The following is a 25,580-nucleotide window of genomic DNA, read 5'->3' as shown; positions in this document are numbered from 1 at the left end:
TACATATGCAACTAGAGACATGAGTCCCACCATGTGTTTCTTTGATTGGTGGTTTAGTCCCAGGGAGCTCTGGAGGTATTGGTTAGTTCATATTGTTGTTCCTCCTATAGGGCTGCAAACCCTTCGGCTCCCTGGGTATTTCTCTAGCTCCTTCATTGCCAGACACTAGCATAGCCTCACAGGATACAGCTATATCAGTGTCCTGTCAGCAATATCTTGTTGGCATCTGCAAGAGTATCTGGGTTTGGTGGTTGTTTATGGGATGGATCCCCAAGTGGGGCAGTCTCTGGATGGTCATTCCTTCAGTCTCTGCTCTGCACGTTGTTTCTATAACTCCTTCCATGGGTATTTTGTTCCCCCTTATAAGAAGGATGAAAGTTTCCACACTTTTGTCTTCCTTCTTTTTGAGTTTCATGTGTTTTTCAAATTGTATCTTGTGTATTCTGAGCTCCTGGGCTAATATCCACTGAACAGTGAGTGCATATCAGGTGTGTTCTTTAGTGATTGGGTTACCTCACTCAAGATGATATCCTCCAGATCCATCCATTTGTCTAAAAATTTCATGAATTCATTGTTTTTAATAGCTGTGTAGTACTCCATTGTGTAAATGTAACACATTTTCTGTATCCATTCCTATTATAAATAAGGCTGCTATGACCACAGTGGAGCACATGTCCTCATTACAAGTAGGAGCATCTACTAGGTATATGCCCAGTACTGGTATTGCTGGGTCCTCCGGTAGTACTATGTCCAATTTTCTGAGAAACTGTCAAAATGATTTCCAGAGTGGTTGTACCAGCTTGCAATCCCACCAGCAATGGAGAAGTGTTCTTCTTTTCTCCATATCCTCGCCACCATCTACTGTCACCTGAGGTTTTCATCTTAGCCATTCTGACTTGTGTGAGGTGGAATCTCAGGGCTGTTGTGATTTGCATTTCCCTGATGATTAAGGATGTTGAACAGTTTTTTAGATGCTTCTCAGATGTTTGGTATTCCTCAGTTGAGAATTCCCTGTTTGGCTCTGTACCTCATCATTTAGTAGGGTTATTTGATTTTCTGGAGCCCAATTTCTTGAGTTATTTAAATATATTGGATATTAGCCCCCTATCAGATTTAGGATTGGTAAAGATCTTTTCCCAATCTGTTCGTTGCTGTTTTGTCTTACTGACAGTGTTCTTTGCCTTATAGAAGCTTTGCAATTTTATGAGGTCCCATTTGTCGATTCTTGATCTTAGAGCTCAAGCCATTACTGTTCTATTCAGGAACTTTTCCCCTGTGCCCATATCTTTGAGGCTCTTCCCCACTTTCTCCTCTCTAAGTTTCAGTGTCTCTGGTTTTATGTGGAGTTCCTTGATCTACTTAGACTTGAGTTTTGTACTAGGAGATAAGAATGGATCGATTTGCATTCTTCTACATGCTAACCACCAGTTGAACCAGCACCATTTGTTGAAAANGCTGTCTTTTTTTCCACTGGATGGTTTTAGCTCCTTTGTCAAAGATCAAGTGACCATAGGTGTGTGGGTTCATTTCTGGGTCTTCAATTCTATTCCATTGGTCTACTTGTCTGTTGCTGTGCCAGTACCATGCAGGTTGTTTGTTTTTTGTTTGTTTGGTTGGTTGGTTGGTTTTTTTGTTTGTTTGTTTTGTTTTGTTTCGTTTTTTATCACAATTGCTCTGTAGTGCAACTTGAGGTCAGGGATGGTAATTCCACCAGAGGTTCTTTTATTGTTGAAAATAGTGTTTGCTATCCTGTTTTTTGTTATACCAGATGTTTGCAAATTGCCCTTTCTAACCTCTCTTTGACTTAGTTAGAAACATCAAAGTTACAATATAAGTAAAGAAGCCAGCTACTCTGGTTCATTGTCAGCACTTTGCAGGGGTCTGCCATTGTCTTTGTTTTTATTGCTAGTATCAACATCATCATGTGTGGAGCTCAGAGAGTAGAAAGCATTCCAGGTCAACCAGCTGGTAAACAATAGAGAGAAGAAAGTGAACTTAGAAACCCATTGTCCAATGCCAATGTCTGATCTGAAGATGCCACAGAATATTTCATCTGGATTATTATTTGGAATTTCAACTTTTTTTTTTTTTGAGACAGAGTTTATCAGTGTTGCCCTGCTGATCTGGAACTTGTTCTATAGATCAGGCTGGCCTTCAACTCAGAGATACACTTGTCTCTGCCTCCTGAGTGCTGGGATCAAGGGCATGTGCCACCATGCCTATCAGGACTGGACAATTTTAATAACTGAGTAGAGTATATTAGTGATTTTACATGATTGCATGATTTTGTTCCTCTTAAGTGATTAAGTCACATGCCTGCTCAAGTTACAGAGCAAAGTAGGGCCCACTGATGTTTAATCATTACAAGCAAACCATGTGGAGCCTGAAATAAAGTAGGTCTAATTATAATATTCTTGAGTCTACGTAGTCTGTTTTTTTACATAGAGATAAAAAATAAGCTGACAAATATTATTATTTTCCTTTTTTAGTTTGGTCACAATTACACATTTCTTACTATGTGACTCTATATCCCTTCCTGGTCTTACTGTGTTTCGTTTTCTTGCATTTTGAAAGATATTTTAAAGAGATTGGCTTAACTTCTTTCTGAGGAAACAATTACTAAGCTCTAAGCATGATTTTGGCCCTTCTGCATAGGATACTGAGAACAAGAAGTATTCATTGGGAATTGATGGTGGAACTGAGTATCCACACACATGCTATGATACTCTAGGAAGACAGTTGCCCAGGCTGGCAAGAGGTCTTGTTTGTGACTCATTAACACATATAAAAACTGAAAGTGCTAGTAGTGCTCAGGAAGGAGACATTCATGTCATTTTCAGTTAAGAGGTCCCAATGTTTCTGAAGTACATGGTGTCTTCCACAATTGAGACATACTTCTCACCTCTAGAAATTAACCAAAAGTAACAGCAATAATCTGCATGTTTTATATGTCTCTTGGTATCCCTAGCCAGAAACTCAAAAAATAGCTTCTAATGCCTGGTATGGGAGTTTTTGTTATGTGTTCTTTGGCTCCTGGAGAAAGCACCCTTCATAAAAACCATAACCAAACAAAATGCAGAAACATGAAACCCAATCTCAATGTACAAAATATCTCAGAGAATATTCCAGAAGAGGTGACAGAAAGATTGTTAATTTGCTGTGAGATTGTATCAAAAGTTACATACATAAAGTCTCACCAGCATGACTGTCAAACCATTATTTGAAGGAAGACATCAATGATCATGCCAAAGTGGACAAACAAAAGCATATGAGGTCTCAACTTTTCACAAGGAACTCTAGGCAACTGAGGAAAGCTGAGAGTGGACAAGATGGTTTCCCAGGGAAGAACACACCAATTGGTTGTCCAGAGTCAAATGGTCAGCTTTGAAAACCTATATACAAGTAGCATGATATGGATAGAACAGTTCATATTTATGAAATTAGGAGTATATATGTATTTACATATATGCATGCAATAATAATTGATTAAAAACAAAGCCATGAATTTAAAGGGGCACATAGAGAAGTATGTGGGAGAGCTTGCGAAGAGAAAAGGAAGAGATTAATGTTGTGATTATATTATAAACTCAAAAATTAAATCTTGTTAATGACTTTGATACCCGAATTAATGAAAGAAAGTAGGCTCTCAACTCTCAGACTGTACTTAGGTAAAGATAAGAAATAGAAGCCTTTTCTATGTCTGGATATGGCATGGTCCCCCCAGTGGGTGCCACTTAACTGTCATGTACTCTAAGCATAGTGTTGGCTCACTCTTATCATCACACTGATCCTGACAGCTTGTCAGCGGAAGCACTTAGTACCATGAAGAACCCACTGCATCCAGATTAGAATGCCAGAGTATTAATTAGTTATTCCTTGGGGCTATTTTGTGTTTTAGTCTCTATGAAAATGAGCTTCTCTTTTATAAAATAGCAAATACCACCCCCAGTTTAAAAGACTGCTGTAAGGATGCTATACATAGTGCAGAGTAGTAAGGTAAATACTTAACTTACATAATGCTTCCTAGCAAAGCTCTTTCTCCTGTGCTTCTTAGCTCCTCAGAGCTTATATTATCACCTCCGAGTATAAAATAATAATATTTACCTCACAGGATTACCATGAAAATTAAATGAGAATAAGTGTGAAAAACTGCTTAGCAAATACCAAGAACTTCTGCTCCTGGTGTCATATGGAAGCTTTTGTCGATAAAAAAGAAGACACACAGAAAACCCAGGAAACTGGGATAGTTTCAAGATGACTAGACTTGGGAATCTAAATTGACTATAAAGTTGGGATCCTGAACTTGAGATCACTAATCTGCTAATACTTTTAAGAAACACAACGTGTTTTTAACATTCTGTAAATACATGTGTCAATATTCCTTTGATCTCTAAATCTCCAAAGTTATACACTATATACAATGTATATTTATATGCCATAATCTAAGCTCTAGAGTTCAAGATTTTAAAACACAGTCTCACAAAATGCATCAAATGTAATTAATATTTGCATTTTGGCACTGCATTCCACAATGAAGATGACCCAAAAAATGGGCTAAACTTGATCTTTTCTTCTTGAAAAAAAAAAAAATGGGCATGATCTATGCTGTAATCAGTAAGCATTCTTCACTGGAATTTCTCATCTATTAAATCCTGAGAATGGATCAATTCTCATTTTTCTACATAACTGCCAGTTGTGCCAGCACCATTTGTTGAAAATGCTGTCTTTTTTTTCCACTGGATGGTTTTAGCTCCCTTGTCAAAGACCAAGTGACCATAGGTGTGTGGGTTTATTTCTTGGTCTTCAATTCTATTCCAGGATGGATCTGGAGGGTATCATCCTGAGTGAGGTAATCCAATNANAAAAGAACTCACATAATATGCACTCACTGATAAGTGGATATTAGCCCTGAAACCTAGAATACCCAAGATACAATCTGTAAAACACATGAAACTCAAGAAAAAGGAAGACCAAAATGTGGACACTTCGCCCCTTCTTTGAATTGGAAACAAAACTCCAATGGAAGGGGTTACAGAGACAAAATTTGGAGCTGAGATGAAAGGATGGATCATCCAAAAACTGCACCACTCAGGGGTTCATCCCATAATCAGCCACCAAACACAGACACTATTGCATACACCAGCAAGATTTTGCTGAAAGGACCCTGATATAGCTGTCTCTTGTGAGGCTATGCTAGTGCCTGGCAAACACAGAAGTGGATGCTCACAGTCAGCTATCGGATGGAACACAGGGCCCCCAATAGAGGAGCTGCAACCCTATAGGTGGAGCAACAATATGAACTAACCAGCACCCCCAGAGCTCGGGTCTCTAGCTGCATATGTAGCAGAAGATGGTCTAGTCAGCCATCATTGGGAAGAGAGGCCCCTTGGTCTTGCAAAATTTATAAGCCCCAGCACAGGGGAACACCAGGGCCAAGATGGGGGAGTGGGTGGGTAGGGGAGTGGGGGGAGGGTGTATAGGGGACTTTGGGGATAGCATTTAAAATGTAAATGAAGTAAATACCTAATAAAAATTGGGAAGAAAAAAAGAAATAAGGTGGGCTGAATGTAAGCATCAACGTAGGTTTAAAATTTTTTATAGTGTACTACGTGTTAGCCCCAGGAACCTAAATTCAACCTCCAGAATCCATGGACGAAAGTTGAGTGTAATGGTGCTTACCAAAAAATGAGGAAAATGGCAGGAGAGGATTGTTTACCCGTTGAACCTCTATAATTGATCGTTTTCTCTTTCTGTGGGTTCCGCGATGTTTTTAACAATACATGTGGAACACTTGTGTAGTTAGGCATCATCCAGACTTTTAAAAGTGCAAATTCCTGATCTCTTCTCCCAAAATAGCAATCCACGGTGTCAGAAGTGCCACGGCAACCCACGGTGTCAGAAGTGCCACGGCAACCCACGGTGTTAGAAGTGCCACAGCAACTCACTGTGTCAGAAGTGCCACGGTAACCCACTGTGTCAGAAGTGCCACGGCAACCCACGGTGTCAGAAGTGCCACGGTAGGTGCACTGTTAAAGGAATATAATCTGATGCAACAGTAAGTGAGTTGAAGATGCATTGTGTACATCACGATGAGGCAGAGGGAAGAGGACAAGGATGAAGAAGAGGCAGCAGAAGAGGAGGAAGTCAGGCACCTAAGGAGAACCTTGGCTGTAGTGGGTTAAAGACTAGAAGATGATGAGATTTGAGATAAGAAAGTTACAAAGGGTTAGAATATAGTGGCTCACTTGTGCCTACCCAAACAATAATGACATTGTCCTGTAGCACGGTGCTTCTAAATTTTCACCTGAAAATTTCAACCTGAAACAAAGGCTAACTAGAGATTTTATTTAAATGTGAGATGAAACAAACTTGGGTCTTCAGATTCTAAAATCCAATGATTTCTGAGGATTTTTCCTTTTTTTTTTTCCAATTGGATATTTTATTTATTTATATTTCAAATGTTATCCCCTTTCCCGGTTCTCCTCTGGAACCCCCCCTATCCCACTCCACTACGCCCTGCTTCTATGAGGGTGCTCCCACACACACCCAACCACTCTTATTTCCCTACCCTGCCATTCTTCTACACTGGGGCATCAAACCTTCACAGGACCAAGGGCCTCTCCTCCCACTGATGCCTATAAGGCCATCCTCTGCTACATATGTGGCTGGAGCCATAGGTGCTCCATGTGTGTTCTTTGGTCATAGGTTTAGTCCCTGACAGCGCTGAGGGGTCTGGTTGATTGATATTGTTGTTCCTCCTATGGGGTTGCAAACCCCTTAAGCTCCTTCAGTCCTTTCTCTAATTCCTCCATCAGGGACCCCATGCTCAGTCCAATGGTTGGCTGCAAGCATCTGCCTCTGTACTTGTCAGGATCTGACAGAGCCTCTCAGGAGACAGCTATATCAGGCTCCCGTCAGCAAGCACTTCTTGGCATGAGAATAGTGTCTGGGTTTGGTGTCTGTATATGGGATGGATCCCCAGATGGGGCAATCTCTGGATTGCCTTTCCTGAGGAAATATTTTATTTAAGAAGTAAACACACCATATTAAATAACAAAACAATAGGGGACAAGAAACTTTAAACTTTTGTCACATTGTGAATTAAATACACATATTTAGTATTATGGATGGTTTCTTAAAAAGAAACCTTTATTTGTTGAAAATATGTAAAGGTTGGAAGATAGAAAGGGCAATATAATAAACAGATTTTATTGCAGAAATTCATGGGAGAACACAAAGAGACCCTTGTAAGAAAGTAAATGAAGGACAGATAAAGAAAGCCAAATGAATAGGAGTTGGGGTATTTGGAATTTAAAGGGAAAAGAATAAGGAACAGCTCTCATTTTTCTAATGATGGCACCTGAGAGAGTGGCAAGAGAGTGATTTATGCTTAAAGGGTTACAGAGAGCAAACCTTTTCCTCGAAGTTTTTGTTCCAGCTTATTTGCTGGGTACACAGAAATACAAATTCTAAGACTTTTTTTAATGTCAAACCAATTTCTCACAAAACCTGTTGTCCTATTAAAAAGTTATTGTAACAATCAAATTGTGAAGATTTAAAATTAGGTATGTTCAGGAAGGAGTGTTATAATAAAAAAAAATGAGGATTATGGTCCTAGACTTCTAATCTGTTACTAATTTTGAATGCACAATAGTAGAGAAGGGCAAATGTCAAAGAAATTTCCCATTCCACCTTGAAAGTAGAAAATGATAGTAGAACAGTAATCAGTGAATTGAATTGCTGATCTCAGTGAGTTTTGATCCTTAAATATCAGATTCCCAGAAAAGGGATGGGAAAAAGAAGATGAGAAAGAGGGGGAAGAGGAGGAAGAAGAAGAAGAAGAGAAATGTAATGGAAAAGGATAAGAAGGAAGAGAAAAAAGAGGAGGAGGAAAGGGAGAAGGAAACACCAGTACCTACTATGTGCTGGTTCTTTTGCAATGTGTAGTAACTACACTAATCCATGCATGTGCATTGGTAGTAATTGTTCACTTTCTCTGAGACGCTCTTCACCAATAGCCACACAAATCTGTTCCTTTTAAGTCTGCAGAGCTCACTCAAAGTCTAGGTCTTTGTCTACCCTGTCTAAAATGGTTTCTCCTCGTTCTACTCGTTCATTATTCTACATTTCACTTTATTTCCTTTTCAAGGACAGAAGTTCTTACAGCTAAGATTCTGTTTGTTCCTTCTATACTCACTGAAAGTCTCTATCTTTACTCCATTATATAAGTTCTAAGAGAGCACAGGGTCACCTGCTCTGTTCACTGCTCTATTCTGCTCAGCTCATTATAATAGCTGGCACGTAGTGTACACCTGGCAACTATCTTTGTAAGAAGTGAATGCTGAGCTTAATTTAATCCAGTTTGAGAAAGTTCTGGAAACTTAAAAGGAAAAGATTTGTGTGGATATTCATGAAGATCATCCCAGAAAATGGGAACAATTAATAAAACTATGCATGCATGGATTAGTGTAGCTACTACACATGAAGCATCATTTCATTAAATAAATAAGAATATCAAGACAGGTTAATTAATTAATATTTGCCAACCAGGGAGACAATAAACAGAAGGACCAATATAGTACATAAGAAATCTCTAAAGGCTGTACTGTCATTCATCATGCTGCCCTGCTTTTAAGATAAATTCAGTTCTTCATGACAATTATTGTCCAACTGCTCCACAGTCAATTCTCTGTGGGGCCATGGACAAGTGAGACCAATTTGCTTATGTCATTATGATTAGCACAAAATTAGTTATAACACATAAAGACACAGCTCTCATTTTCTCCACCTTACATTAATACTATGGGATATTAAAATGAATTCATGAGACCCTCTTGGCCAACAACTCAATTGAGTGCAACTCAGATGCACCACCGATAGCTTTGCTAGGCTACAAGGAATGACCAGTTGAGATTCTATATCTACTATAAGTATGAGTCCTCATTATGATCACATTCACAAATTCTTGGAAGTTTTTACTGCACTGTGTTTTCACACAACCCCTCAAATGCTCCCCAATTCCAGTGTCTCTCCCCATACTCTCCTCCCTCAAACCATCTTCCTCTTGGTTTACCCTTAAAATATATTCTATTTCCTCATTCCCAGGGACATCCATGTTTATTCCCTAGACCCCTCCTCATTCCTAATCTTTCTGGGTCTATGGATTATAGCTTGGTTATCATTTACTTAGTGGCTAATATCCAAGTATAGGTGAGTATATATTGTATTTGTCTTTATGCTCTATGTTACCTCATTCAGGATTATTTTTTCTAATTTCACATATTGCCTGAAATTTTTATATCATTTTTAAACAACTGAGTAATACTTCACTATGTAAATGTATCACATATTGTTTATCTATTCTATTGGGGGACATCTAGGTTGTTTCTAATTTCTGGCTATTATGAATAAGGTTGTTATGAACACGGTTGAGCAACTGCCTTCATTTTTGGATAGAGCATCCTTTGAGTATCCTCTATGGTGCATAGTATGGGGAGGTACTCCATAGACTACCAAAAAGCTACCAAAAACCTGGACACCAACATAGCCACAAAGCCTTTGTTCTACAATCTGTCCTGCATGCAAAATATGCTAGGGCAATGGTGGCACATAACTTGTAAGGGTAGAAGACTAATGTTTGATTTGACATAAGGGCTACCCCATGAGAAGAAACACAGATCTAACACTGCTTGGATAATCAAGAATGAAAGACTAGATAGCCCTAGTGTAAAACCAAACACAACTGAAAAAAGAAAATACTCAATAAGATGATTCCTAATGATATTCTACTATACTCAAATATCAATTCATTATCTAGACATTATCTGAGAGATCTCTACTGGCAGCACATGAGAGTAAGTGTAAAGACACTCCGCCGGACAATGTACAGAGAGAGTATATGAGTTAATTGAAGGAGCCAAGGACACCAGGAGACCAAGGCCTTTTGAATGAACTAAGCAATGTGCATTTGAGCTCACAGGCTGAAACAATAAGCACAGGGCCTCCATGGGTCTTCATCAGGCCTTCCGCATAGTATTTTTATTTGACATTAGCTTAGTAAAACTAGCGGCTACTAAAACTTATTGAATAGTCTTGTGGCTACTCTTGGGATCTTTTCCTTCTGTTGGGTTGTCATATCAAACTTTGAAATGAAAGTTTTTGTTTAATCATATTATAGTATGTCCTATTTGACGGTTATGTTAGAAACCTGTTCTTTTCTAATGGGGGACAGAAAGAGGGTGGATCCAGAGGGGAGGGGAGGGGGGAAGTAACTGGGAGGAATGTAGGAAGGGAAAACTATAATCAGGGTATATTGTATGAGAAAATAATCAATTCTCAAGGGAAAAAAGTTTCAAAAGCAAGATTCAAATTTTAAACTAGAATTTCCTTTTGTCAGCAGTTACACTCATCCTTTCTATATAGACAATATTTCATATTATTTCAAATACATAACTTATTTGTTTCTATATAATACTTTTATGGAGTAATTACTGATAAACCTATATTATTTTCCTAATTCAATGGACTTAATACTGATAAGAAATGAGAAACTAAGAATCAGAGAGAATAAACTGAATTGACTTAAGTTTACTAACATAGAAAACCCAATATTTTGTCTTCTGTGTCTTGACACGATGCACATTTATTTCTAAAATTGCCTTTGGTGAGACATATATAAATGCAATGAGACAGGTCTCTCAGGCAGTTGGAATCATGAGTAATCTGCTTTAAGAAAACAATATCTGCAAACATTCAAATAAAATAAAGAATAAGTAATGAAAGGACACAAATGAATTCTTCTGTTTGTCATGAAGTTAATTGACATTTACATTTTAGTCTCAATAGATTTTTAAATATCATTGAGTCTGAAACTTTTATTTATAATTACCTCCTTTAAAAATCCACACTTGTCTCATAAAATTAAATTAACATGAAGTTTGTATAAAGGACAATCCTTTAAAGCTCATAATTCTTTATGGAACCTTTGACTTCTAGTCATAGAATCAAAAAGAGCTCATGGAAAATAGCATCCTGGAGGTCGTTTGTCAGGAAAATGATTTGCTGAAGTTTTGTCAACAGATGATATCATTTGTAGAATGAGATTTTATTTTATTCCTAAACATTTACTGAAATAGGCTATGATTAGATACTACAAAATGTACAAATAGACTAATTGGAAATCATTTTAAATTAAACATTAGTTGGACCATTTTTTAAAAGCTATTGAATATCTAGATTGAAAAGGAACGTAATCCCAAGTATGGTATCGAGAATATGATTTAACTGAATAATATCAATGTGATTGAACCTGGAGATAAGAAAGGGAGTAGACTGGCAGCTACTAAAGAGCTAAGTTCAACCCTCTACCATGACAATTTCTTACTTGTGTAAACTGGCCTCACTTCTTTCCTGGTTTGATGAGAGTAGTGAATGAGTTTTGGTAAAACACCCAGGTCCTCTCAAGTCCCAGGCACTGCGTACACAAAGTTAAGGAAAGAGGATGATACCCTCCCTCACTTCATATAGGGTTTGTCAAGAGAGAGATAGAAAGAGTAGTCATACAAATAAGTCCATGATTATTTATTGTGACAGGTAGAAATAAAAAAAATGGCTGTACACTGAAAATACATACTTTTTAGGGAAGGGGTGACACCTGAAAATTAAGTCAAATTAAGATAGGTTAGCTGTTATCTAGACAGAATTAGCAAATATTCCTAAAACAGGAAACGACTGCTACTCTTGCTTTGTGTCCATTAGTTTAATAAAGAGCAGGAAAAGTAGCATAGATTTTAAAATACACTCATATCCATGTACTTTGAAAATCATTAGAAAATAAAACATGGGCAAAGTGTGGGAAAGAAAAAAAGCAAATCAAGTTCTAAGTCAAAATAAAATAGCAGTATGGCCTTACTGCCGCAGAGTAATGCCATACAGGCTGCTTCAGAGTGACACTGTTGCCATGGTTTTAGATGGCTTACTTCACTGACAGGAAAATTAAGCTATTATACTCATGATGCGCGTATACCAAAGCATCATGTGCTGCTAAAGGTTAATCCGTTTGTTTAATTCTCAGCATCCTCAAAACAAACTTACATGGTAGGTGCTAGAGTTCTAGGAATGAGAGAAGTACAGTTCAGAGAAGGTTGTTCAGTTAGTCAAAGTGATGACCATTATTACGTTAACCAAAGAGGCATAAGGATTGGTAAAGGCAGATGTGGCAGAAAACTGGGGAAAACTCAGGCCAGTGGAAGGAAATGTAAGAGAAGTTTGAAAAACCTCAAGATTTGGAACAATTGGTGGTTGATGGTTCCTATCTTTTCAAAAATAATATATACCTCAACTTATAGTATTTGTGGCTGAAGTTCTTTCTGACTCTGCATTTTCTATAGCTTATCCCTTACTTCCCAGCCATACTGACTTCCACTGTGTCCTGCATTCTACTAATGAGCACATTAGACCCTTCCTTCAAAGCTTTCCTGATATCTATCCCTACCCATGCAGTAGAAAAGTCCGTTGGCTTGGTCAAGTGTCCTCATACCCATTTCCACAACAACTCACACTCACCCATCTACTGCAGATCACTTTACTTCCAAAACTAACAGTTTTCCCACAACACTAAATGATGTGAGGAGAGACTGTTCATTTTATCCCAATACCTTGGAGTACATAACTGCACAGGAGATATTCAACAAACACTTTAGAAGGGAAAAAAAATGAATGGATGGATGTGCTACAGGAGAGCAGATGCAGTCGTACATCTGCATGAAGAAATCGCTTTGTCTATGAGCACAGGGCCACTTAGAAAACCATTTGTTGCCTTGGTGATTTGTTTCATTTTTGCTACATAAAGCTGTGGTAAAATATAAAGTCATTATTTTAGCTTCCTGCCTAACCACAGTTGCAAAATTTTTGACTATGAGTTCATTTCCAAAAAGAATGCCATGCTACATTTTCTTAGTAGAGCCATAATAAATAATAACATGCTACCCTTGATAATTTATTTTAAATGTCCAGCAACAACATTTATTTCTTCTTAGAGGTGAATTTATTTGTCGCTTTAATTCTTGGAAGAGACTATAAGGTGACAGAGGTAGAGAGGGGCATATTACAGAGCAGATGTAGACTTAACAACATCAATAAAACCTTCTTTTATGCTGCCCAGTTCCACTTTCCATTCTGTTATTTGAATTTCATATACCCATTAAACTGTTAAATGCATTAAAAATTAATGGCATCATCATACCTTTATTAATAAATCACAGCAGCAATTTAACATAGCATATTGCAGTTTTATGTGTAGATTATTTTTTAAACTTCTTTTAGTGTCTATGGTTAATGGACAACTGGGATAAAAAGAAGGCATAATCCACCCACACCTGCCTTTAAAGTGGTTCATGAGCTTGAATACTGTCATTTGCAGAGTTAATACATTTTTACAATAATACTACACCAGAAATAAAGAATGAAGCACCCCAGAGACACAATAAAATATATTTACTGCCATCCTTTCTACATGATATCTCTCTGAGTTCCCAATATCACAAAGAACAGATTTACTTAGATTTTTTTCAAAGTTTCACTTTTCTTCTGTTATTTCCAATTCTACATGTTCTTGCATATGGCATTTGATAATTCACAGTATAAAACAAGACTTGTGAGTACTACTTTATTTCACTAACTTTAGTGCAGAATACTCTGCCTGCTTCATAGAGAAACTGTGCCCTTGGCCAATCATCAAATAGCATGCTTTTGTCTTAATAAAATCTAACATAACATTTCTGATATATTGGCTATCAAAAGTATTATATTTAAATTATTCAAAGCACATTTAGGACATCCTACCATATAAAACATAATACATTTGTTACTACATTGCATCTAATAATGTTGCAACAATCTCATTTTCCTCACAGGTTATCTTGAAATAGAAGGATTCGTTAGCACCACTGTTAGTTGTTGAATAAATTATCTTTTACCAAAATCTTTTTTAACCTTAGGCATTTTCAAAACTTCATGACATCATCTCTTAGATCTCCTTTCTCAAAGACTGATAAATGGAGTCTAATATAGAGATCTTTAATGATCTACTCAAAATTTAAAGCTAGGTCCAGAATGAACATTTAGATCCAAATCTTACTCTAGAGCTCTGCTATTCTTACTTGCTCTCCAGATTGTCTTTCCTGGTAGTATTATCTGTGTCAAAAGAATATAATTTTTAACTGGTCAGAGATGATCAAAGAAATTTCTTGATCCTTTACTGAAAGTTAGCTGTCTCAGTATCTGAAAACACCTTGGCATTCTTGTGACCAAAATATCTGTTTTGAGGTGCATGCTTGACCTACTGGCCTAGAAGTTCAAGCTTCAAGTATGAGAGGGTCTGTGTATCAGTCCAAGCACAGTAGAACCTTCAAATGCTCAGAAAGCAGTTATGTGGAGCAAGATGCATGGCAGGGTTATTTTCTCCACAGACTTTCTACAATTTTTCATCTCATTCATCCTACTCTAAAGCTTATCCTTAAGAATGCAGAGCAAAGATATAAGTGAGTTATTCCCCCAGAATCTAAGCATCTCATAGTGCCATCTGGGCCAAGACAGGAGGATGATAATGAACTGAGATGCTAGCATACAGCTAGTGAAAGAGTGTGTATATCCGAGTGGTGAGATATTCCATGGATAAAATAGAATTGAGAAGGATCAGGAGAGATGATATTTCCAGCCTTACAGGGACTTTCTGCATAAGAAAGTGGATTAGCAGGTAGATTTAATGAAGTTTTGAAAAGGAGGTTGAGTTGAACTGAGACACATTTAAAACTTCTAACTTGTTGGCATGTTTTCTGCAGAGGGATCTTGGGGAGAGCAGAGCAAGAGCATCCCTGGTACCTGGCCACTTAGAACAAGGGCATCATTAATCTATGGGCACTTGGGGGAAGTATTAGTTTAGGTAGTAGTAGGTTAAATGGTTCATATTTGTAGTCTAAAGTCTACCAGACAGTATTAATCATATTCTTTCATGCCAATTTACCAAGTTAACAGTTAGTACAACTTTGTTTCAATATGTTTGTCACTTAAAGATAATGGAAATGACACTTAAGAATGAACTTGATAACTTAATATCAAATATAACTCATAAAATTAATGAAATTTCTCAAGTACTTATCCTGTTGAATAACATAATGTGCATGATGAATGAAATTATGATAATACTGATATTTGTGACTTTTACTACATTTAAGACAAATTAAGATCTTAGCTTTGTCCCAGTACCTATGGCCATCAATACCTCGGTAACTGAATATAGGTCACATATTTTCTTTTATGTTATGTTATCTAAATTGAATCTTAGTGTTAAACTACCTCTTCTACTGCAAAAGATGTTCAGTTTTGACCTGTAATTGACATCTGTTTCCTACGTTTTTCCAATGGATATTTTTTGTGTTTAACAGCATCTGAAATCATTATGACTTGATAATGAATATTTGTGAAAGACATGTTGGTGATATTTAATAATATTCTTCCATTAAAAATAACCCCAAGTTCCACATTTTAGGATAAACACACTTAAATACACATGTTTGTCTCCATCCTAGATTCCATAAGGACATACATTTTCTGGTTCTCTCATTCATTTTGGTTTGCTTGCTGTTGTTTGTTTTTATCTGACTTTACAGTAAAAACAAAAGGAAACACTGTGCAATTTAAGTAAAATAAGTCTTCACATGATCTGGAAGTCTGTCAACTATGCCAACTAGATACTTTCAAATATTAAATCTACTACTATCAACATAATTCCCCATGAGATACTCCTTTTAGGACCAATGCCTAAGAATTTCTAGATTCTGTTTGTAAAGGGAAAAGTATTTGACATGACACATTGTACAAGTTGACCAGTGTCTTCAAATTTTACTAGGACTAGGGGACTATCGTTGGAGACTACACTTACTGAGTTTTTCACACTAGATTACTTATTTTTTCATATTAATGGTGTCTAATCAATGTGATGAACTACAAGAAATGGCTAATGCTAACTTGTGGTATGCTCTCATGCATAATAAAAATTAAGCCAATGAGTGTCTTTTAATTAGTGTTTTATAAATAAAAATAACTTTTTCCAAATAACTAGTGATTATGGAATTTAAGTGCTTTTAATATGCTACTTAGAATTGATGACAGAATAAAAAAAATTTGGAAGTTTTAATTTTCTGTAAATAACTCCAAGAAAAGGGTTATTTTGTTCTATTTTCATTTCTGAATCTTATTGTACAAATAATTTATTTGATTATAGTCAAAACAGACTCAATAAAAGATTAAATATTGTACTTTTTTGTTTTACCTCAGGCCCCCCTTTTTTTTTCTTTAAAAGAAATCACCAAAATGCAGAATATCAGAATTCTCCAATCAGGAACAATATGTCAAGCCACAGTAAAGCTGATTGGCTTCTTCAAGCACAGCAAACATGGTTTTTAAATGAAAAGCTAATTAGCCCACCTAGAAAGACCTAGATATGGTATGGTAAAACGATGTGTGAGCTACACTACTATGAGAGATGTTTCAATTACCAGCTATAAATAGATGAAAAAGCAAAACCTGCCACTAAAGAAAAGAAAAAAAAAAAAAAAACAACAAAAAACAACAGACACATTCTCCTGTCATTTGAACAAACACACAATGTCACTTTAAGAAGTTGAAATCACAGAAAGACAAGACCCTCACACCCTCTTGGGGAACAACATGCCCAGCAAAGTAAATTACACTAATCATTTTATCTTATGGACTGACAGCATCTAGCAGAGCTGTTTAATTACAGGACCGGAATAATAATAGATAAAAAAAAAAAAAAAAATGCTGCACGAAACAGCTGTGTTTCCTAGCCTACCTTTGTGGTGACAATGCACAGGCAATCCATCCTGGATCCCTACACAGGACTCAGTGCATGGAAATCACACCAGCAAATCAGCAAAGGTGAGGAAAAGCCTTTGAGTAAATAGCACACTGAGAGAAGCAGAGTCTGGATTCTGCACAGAAGGCTTTCCCCAAGGGGGGCCCCTCATGGGAAACTCGAGCCCTCCATACAGCTCAATGCAAGCAGGATTCTCCTAGGCACGGGAAAATCCCCTAGGAATCAGATCCGGCAAAACTTCCTGGTGGCTTGCTGGGCTCCAAGGCTGCATCATCTCTTAGCGGATTCCGAGAAGGGCAAGCAGGGCTGACGCGAGTGCCCGGCACTGCTCTATCCTGGAGATGAGTGTTAGACCAAGCGCCCGCCCGAGAATCACACTTCAGCTCTCGCTTGTTTCTGAATTCTGATCTGCTGCTCCGCTCTACTCATAAGATTTCCTTTGCCAAAGTACCCCCCTTTTGCTGCCTTCTCTTTACTGCTAACAACTCTGAGTAAGCACAACACAAAAAACTACCCGGCCCATCTATCAAAGGACTGTCGTTCGGCTGCCAGAACAGCGGCTTTGGGTAATAAAAAGCTATTTATTATGAGCATGATTCCCGGGAGCCTCAATGACTAGAAGGATGTGAGGGAAAGCAATGGTGCACGCGGTGCTGCATACATCACAGTTGAATTCACTTGCGATTACAAGGGCGGCTGCTTACAAATGACTAACAGCTGGATAAGGAAAAGCTGGCCAGGTACATAAAAAGGCTGCAGATTTGGACGCTTGACTTGGAAAAACGTTCAGTTTCCCCTTCCACTTGAGCAGCCATACGTGTGGTCTACCGCATACACGAGCAAGCAAACGACCGAGTATTTGAACAAGAAAGTATATTACAAAATCGAGGTGGGAGGAAGCTTCGATGTGTTTACCAAAAGTTCTACATTGCGAGAAAAAGGGAGAGAGGGAAAAAAAAAAATGAGCTTGTTCCCAAACTTTTCTCTCCTGCCTGGTTGTCTACAGGCACTTATTACGTGGGCGGAGCTTTGTGCTCCCTTCTGCAGCATTTTAACAACCAAGTGATTAACCCTCCCCTTCCCTCAAGTCCCTCCCTTTCTCCTAGTGAAGCTGCTTGGGGTATTTGACAAGCATCACTCTCTGGATAATTTACTCCACTCCTCCCACCCCACCCCCCACCCCCACCCCCGACCTTATCTTAGCTACCTGGGAAGAAAGCACCTAAGACAGTGGAGATCAGAGAAATGGGGTAAAGGCGCCAGGTGTGGGAGGAGGCAGACAGAGAGGAGAGAGCAAAGAGCAAGCTGGACTCAAAAAGAGGATGAAAGTATTTGGTGGATCAGTAAGAATGGTGTACACACACACACACACACACCTTTCACTAGAAAGAAAACTCCTAGTCACTGGGACCACCAGCCACATTGAAAAGAAATGTCTAGAGACCCATACATTTCAACTTACTGCTCAAGATATTTTGCCTCTTTATCCCTCATTACCAAACCTCTTTAAAAAAACAAAACAAAACAAAACAAAATAAAAAACCAAGGTGCATTTCAATAAGAGTCTTAAGACTTCTTCCTACCTTTCATGAATTATTCAAGTTCAAACCTCAATAACCTCCCGATTGCTAAATAGATGAATGTGTCAGGAACTGACGTGTCCTTATTCTCCCAAAATGGGAGTGCTGCTTTTAAAGATTCTTCTTCCTTAGTTCATAGCAAATCAGATATGTGTTGGGGGTTGAGGTGGTGAAAAGAAACACCTGACTTTCAATTCAATATAACCTTTTAAAGTGACTCAGAAATATTTTATGGTTAGAAATAATTTTCTCTGAACTCTTACCCTACAGGTATAATAAACTTCAGATGATTTCCACATTAAGCAATACAAATAAAACCTATTCTGTGGTCTATTCAATTAGGTAACTATCTTACAGTTCAATGATAGGAAAAGGTTACAGGAACATCATTTTACGTCTTGATCTCCTCATTTGTTAGCTCATTTCAGTGGTTAATGTAGCTTTATGTGACCTAAGCTTATCTCAGAGGAAGAAAGCATGTCCTTGAGCATCCCTAGGCACCAGGGAGCTTCCCCATGCAGGTGCATCACCTAATATGTATGTAATTCTGATCGCCGTTCATGTTGGAAACAATTAGCTTTGTTTCCCCTAGCGCTTTAAGGATGACAAAAGACATGTTTTAACTAATTTCCAAAGCACTGTGTAGCTAACTTCCATGCCAACAATAAAGATCACGTCTCTTAATTTTTTAAGGCCAGGACTTTTTTCATCATATTAGAATAGAGATAGCCAGAGATTGAAAGAGAATGTGGAAGAAAGGTAGCTTGGAAGTGCATCCCTTCTTCCAAAAGAGGGAGGTGGGGAAGGGAATTGGGGAAAACTGTTGAGGGAGCCCAATGAGTTTTCTGTCTTCTGACTGTGGTGTATCACGATGAAAATACTTTCTGAACTGCAAGAGAGTCTGAAAACATGAAAGGTGACTAGTCTAACGTCAGTCTGGGCATTCTGTGGGCACTTCCAAGTCACTCATAAGGCACATACAGTTAGTGGCAGGGCTAATATATTTATGCCTTTACCATTTATTAAACTGAGCTGTTTATAGTTAGTTTTCTTACTTGGTTTTTATTCAATCTTCCTATCATCTAGTCTAGGCATGTCCATTCAAAAAATATACCTAAGAAATTACTGATGTGTAGACTCACAGTGAACAAAAGCAAGTCAAACCCTGCAGTGCTGTTGGAGTAAGGATTTGAGTTATCTTGGACTCGTAAAGCAGAGGCGTTTAACCCAGAAATCAGGAAGGCTTTCTGGAAAGGAGCCCAGGAAACTTAACTAGGAGTTGGAAGGAAAAAGAATCCCATGTCCTCTGTTATATTTGAAAAAGGTATGGATCAATAATGTTGTACAGCTTTATAAAATCAGCTTCATAAACACATCCAGTGGGATTCTATTAGAGTTGTTTAGAGCAGTCATTTTACAAACTGAACATCCTGTCTCTGCTTGGGAAAAAAAAATACAGTATTGTTTATATAATGTTAAGTTAGTACAAATATATCACCTGCTTTACAAAGTATGCAGGTGATATATTCACTAGTTTGTATTCAGCACAGATGATTAATTTTATGAAGTCTGTATTATGATGGTCTGAATAAATACATCATGTTCTTATTTTATTTTGTGTATTACTATGTGACTATGAGTGTTTGCCTGCATGTATATCTATGTACCATGGGCCTGAAGTGCCCTGGAGGCCAGAAGAGGGAGTCAGATCTCTTGTAACTGGAGTTACAGATGGTTGTGAGTTACCATGTGGACGCTGGAAATCTAACCAGCTGGTTCTTTGGAAGAACAGCCAATGGTCTGAACCACTGATAATCTCTCCAGCCACCATTACATTTGAAAGCCTGGTCCCAGTTAGGATTCACTCTGTTTACTCCTAGCCTTCCATTGATTTTTCTCATATATAAAGATGATAGATAATTCACTGATTTGCCTCAAGGGAAACACTCTTTTTAAATGTAACAAAACATTGGCTAGAAGCATTTTTCTTCTATAGACATAGCACTCTGTTGAGCCTGTGATTTCACAAGAAGTGTTTGGCAAAGTATAAAACTATATCCTACAAACTGCTTTACTTGACATTCCTTAAGGTTGATATCATGCCAGGGATATATTGATTCGTAGTTTGATATTAGGATATTACTATTAAAAATTACTTACACTAAAAACCTATACTTTAACCACCAAAACACATAATTTTAATTTCATTGTCTCAAACATGTTTAAGGGAAACAATAAAAGCAAAATATATTCATAGTCTATTGTATTAGAAACAAAGCAGTCTAAGGGGCAGATTGTAAAAATATTGCTAGTTCCTAGCAGAGTCCTTGACTTACAAGAAATACCACCACCACCACCACCACCACCACCCCTGGGTGTGGAGGAAAAGCATAGTTGTTCTGTTAACAAGGTGAGCAGCTCCAGGTCCACTGTTCAACCTTGTCCATATGTGAGCCATACACACACGTGTGTACTCATATAAATGTAAGAAATAATTAGGTTGGCAAATGTAGTAAAAGTATTTGGAAAAAGCAACATTTCCACTGGAAAGTGCATTCTAACCTTATCCAGCATAGCTTGGAATGGTCATGGATGATGAAGACAACTATAACGGGGAACTATGGAAGAAGACATTGTGCCCTTGTAATGGGACCATACTAACAGATACACTTAAAATGATATCAGTAAAGTGGATTTTATCTTAAGTACTATGGCAGATATTTTGTAAATATCATATCTAGTAATGATAACGTGCCTTCCAAAGGGGATTATAATCTCCATTTTACGATACAGAATGTCTGAGAATATATACCCCACCCTAGGTGACAGAGAATCCAAATGACTCCAAAACAGACTTGTGCTCTTTGCATTTTTGTCATATCTCAAATGTGGAGGCAGCCTCTGCCTCCCTAGGCATAACCTAGTAATGTGGAACAGATACTCAATGGCCTCCGTCAGCCCCTCATACCCTGGATTCAGTGCCGACTGATAACCTGGGATCACACTGTAAAAATAGGTGTGCCTCTGGCTTCCACACTGAAGGCTTTTATACTTTCTAAGGGACCTTGGAGCAATGCAGGAAGGAATGAACACCACAGTTGAAAGATTAGCTCCAATGCAAATAGCAGAATCAATTCACCCACCTGGGTTCCCATCCCTGTCTGTCTGTTCCCCATGTACCCAGGACAGCAGGCACACAAATGACATCTGCAAAGCTTGTTAGCTTAGTAAAATAAATAGACTGCAGGCAGGTCATGGCAAAATGCCTGCCCTCATTTCCAAAGTCTCCAGAGACAGGTAGAAAATTAGGATCAACTGGAGAAGAACTGAGTTTTCCAATGAGTGTCTATTATGAAAAAAAAAAGGCAGTACAATATTGGATCCCCCAAAATTAAACAATAATATAAAACAGAATGCTATGCAATTGCACGTTCTATTCAAGTTAATTGTGAGCCTATGTAAAAAAAATATAAAAAACAAATTTATTACAACCAATAATTATAACAAAATACAGAAATTAGAGATTTAGCATTTCCACTTGAATTGATGACATTATGAGACCAGTTTGCTTAAATATGTGACTTGGAACTGGGTTAATCAATAACCATATGGTTTGTAGGTTTCTTTTTAGCAAAATCTTAACCACTTCTGAAAATTCAAATTTTCAATAATCACAAATGGTCTAACAATATCAACTAAAATACATATCTCCAACAAATTACAAGTTCATATAAACTTTGCTGAACATTGAGCACGTTCTTTAAGAGGCTCAAGTTCTCTTATTGTTATACAATACTATGCATTGACTGGAGGGATTCCAAATATCTAAATAGTTGCATGCAAGCCACAAATCTCCAAGGCTGCATCATCTGCAAAGCCATTTGACTTCTAAGTTAATATAAATAACCTCCAAAGCATTGCTAAATGCCCTTCCCACTCCCCACCTTCTCACATCCTAATCAGACTATTCTATTATCTGTTCAGCATATAAAGTATTTCAAAGCATTTAATCTGCTGTTCATTCTGCCAAGAACTGTCTTACTGGATTCTCACATACCTGGCTCCTTGTCATACAGGTCTCTGTACATATGTTACCATCTCAATAAGAGCATCTCAAACTGCCCTCTCTAATTAAATTAGATTCTTTCCTATCCCTCATCATTCCATGATGCCAGTTTGTTTCCTTCGTATCAAGGATCACATTTTAAAATTATTTCCTACATTCCTGTTAATGTCTTACTCTTACAAAGTGTATTGTAGAAGAAAGAGGCTTCACCAGTATTTAGAACACAGCATGCTATCTAGATAATTTTTGAATGGATGGACAAAATGCATCAGAGAGAAGCTTTTTATTTTAATGTAAATCTAGAATTAGTAAATTCACATGGTTTTCATATTTTTTAATTCTAAGGGGAATATAATCTCCATCTTATGAAACAGAATGTCCCCGAGTATATATAACTCACCCTAGGTGACATAGAATCTAGGTAAGTTGTTAGATTATTAACAGTATTCACAAATAAATAAAATGACATACTTCTCAGATTCAACATTAACCGCTTACTTTTTAAAACAAATTCTGTTGTATATAGTTAAGGTACATGATACAATGTTAAGGGACATATAGATGGTGATATGATTACTATACTGAGGGTGCTTAAGGGGCATCATCTTATGTTCTTCCTTTTATATTACTTTTATTTGACAATTGTATATATGTATAAAATATGCATTAATTTATCTCCCTCTCTCTTTCACACAGACACACAGACATACAGACACACACACACACACACACACGTGCGCGCTCACACACACACACACACACACACCTTCTCCTATCTCTCTCTTATACCCATAAACTCCCCACCATCTTTACAAATCTCTTTTTTCAGAACCATGAGTTTTGGTCATATTTTATACCCATTTAGCTTAGCCATGGCCACCTGTGTGACAGTGGATTCTAACTATTCACTGGAGCTTGATGTCATCACCAGTACGTCCACAACAGAAGACAATGATTTTCCCTCTCCTGAATCTCCCACAGCAAATAGTTCTTCATGAGAAGCGGTTATCCTATTGCTTTTCTGTGTCTGAAATATACATTTATCACATATACAGCATGCACAAATTTATTACCTCACCATGTTTCTTATATCTATTTCTTTGTGACCTCTGATCCACATTCCCTCATTTTCTCCCACTACCCTGCTCTCAATTCTAGTTTCTTTCTTTATCTCTTTACATTTGAATTTTACCTTAAGTTCCATATATAACAAGATGAATGCAGTGCCTTACTCTTTGTGGTAGTTTTATTTCAGTTGCTGTAATGTTTCTTTCTTTTTTTTTTTTTGAATAGACAAGCATTTTATATAAATAAATGATCACAATTCGTGTATATACACAAACATACATACATAAACACACACATACACAGCAAAGACAAGAACATGAACATTCATTTTAAAAATGCAAAGTAATAATGATGTCTGAATATGAATGTAGAATGCTACTTTTTAATTATAAACTCTTTTAACTTTTTTATTAGACATTTTCTTCATTTACATTTCAAATGCTATCCCCAAAGCCACTTATACTCTCCCCACTGCCCTGCTCCCCAGCCCACACACTCCCCCTTCCTGGCCCTGGCATTCCCCTGTACTGGGGCATATGCTCTTCATAAGACCAAGGGCCTCTCCTCCCATTGATGGCAGACTAGGCCATCCTCTGCTACATATGCAACCAGAGACAGAGCTCTGGGGGGTACTGGTTAGTTCATATTTGTTGTTCCCCCTATAGGGTTGCAGACCCCTTTAGCTCTTTGGTTACTTTCTCCAGCTCCTTCATTAGGGGCCCTGTGATCCATCCAATAGATGACTGTGGGCATTCACTTCTGTATTTGCCAGGTGTTGGCATAGACTCACATGAGAGAGCTTTGTCAGGGTCCGGTCAGCAAAATTTTTCTGGCATATGCAATAGTGTCTAGACTTGGTGGTTATATATGAGGTGGATCCCTGGGTGGGGTAGTCTCTGGATGGTTTTTCCATCTTAGCTCCAAACTATGTCTCTGTAACTACTTCCATGGGTACTTTGTTCCCCATTCTAAGAAGGAACGAAGTATCCACACTTTGCTCTTCCTTCTTCTTGAGGTTCATGTGTTTTGCAAATTGGATCTTGGATCTTCTAAGTTTTGGGGCTAATATCCGTTTATTAGTGAGTGCTTACCACAGTGTGCAGGCTACCTAGCACACCCATGACCAGGAGATCACTGCAGGAACAGGGACAAAGGACACCTGCCCGAACAGCAGCTGGGGTTTGTTCTGGTGGGCTCCACCACAGCACCATCTCAGAGCAGGGCACCAGAGACCACAGAGGACCAGGAGATCACTGGCACCCTAGCACACCGGGGATCTTGAGATCACTGCCAGGAGAAAGTGCTGAGACCCAGACCCCTGGACACCTTCCCTGCCAGAGGAGGGCTCTGACCCCAGGAATCAGGAGGGGATCTGAGCTTCAGACTTTTGTGTACCTTCCCTGCAAGAGCAGAGCTTGCTGCAGAGAGTACTCTGACCACTGGGACTCAGGAGAGAGCTGGACTCCCAAGATGCTGACAGAGGCTAACAGAATCACAGGAGGAACAAGCTCCAGCCAGAGACAGCTAGAACATCTAAAACCAGAGATTACCAGATGGAGAAAGGCAAAAAAAAAGAATCTTACTAACAGAAACCAAGACCACTGGGCATCATCAGAACCCAGTACGCACACCACAGCTAGTCCTGGATACCCCAACACACCCGAAAAGTAAGACTCATATTTAAAACTATATCTTATGATGGTGGTAGAAGATTTTAAGAAGAGCATTAATAACTCACTTAAAGAAATACTGGAGAACACAGCTAAACAGGTAGAAGTCCTTAAAGAATTATGGGAAAATACTGCTAAGCAGGTAGAAGTCCTTAAAGAGGAAACACAAAAATCCCTTAAAGAATGAGAGGAAAACACAATCAAACAGGTAATGGAATTGAAGAAAACCATACAACATCTAAAAATGGAAGTAGAAACAATAAAGAAAACCCAAAGGGAGACAACTCTGGAGATAGAAA

General features: G+C 38.0%; 1 protein-coding gene across 9 annotated transcripts in view; it reads right to left on the bottom strand.

The window, feature by feature from the left end:
* The window catches only part of Dlg2 (discs large MAGUK scaffold protein 2), a 1,883,913-nt gene that overhangs the window by 1,491,012 nt on the left and 367,321 nt on the right, over positions 1-25,580 (bottom strand). Inside the window, exon 1 of one of the 9 annotated variants that reach the window (XM_029535296.1) lies at positions 16,874-17,276. The exons of the other annotated variants lie outside the window; for them this stretch is intronic. Within the exon in view, the coding sequence (XP_029391156.1) occupies positions 16,874-16,903 (30 nt within the window). The 5' untranslated portion in view covers positions 16,904-17,276. Of the gene's footprint in view, positions 1-16,873; positions 17,277-25,580 lie in introns of those variants that run through there. 9 annotated transcript variants of the gene reach the window in all.

This window comes from Mus pahari, chromosome 1 (genome assembly GCF_900095145.1).
Source record: "Mus pahari chromosome 1, PAHARI_EIJ_v1.1, whole genome shotgun sequence".
In the NCBI taxonomy this organism is placed as follows: Eukaryota; Metazoa; Chordata; class Mammalia; order Rodentia; family Muridae; genus Mus; species Mus pahari.
The sequence above is the reverse complement of the archived record's forward strand: the minus strand, read 5'-3'. Positions and strand labels throughout refer to the sequence as shown.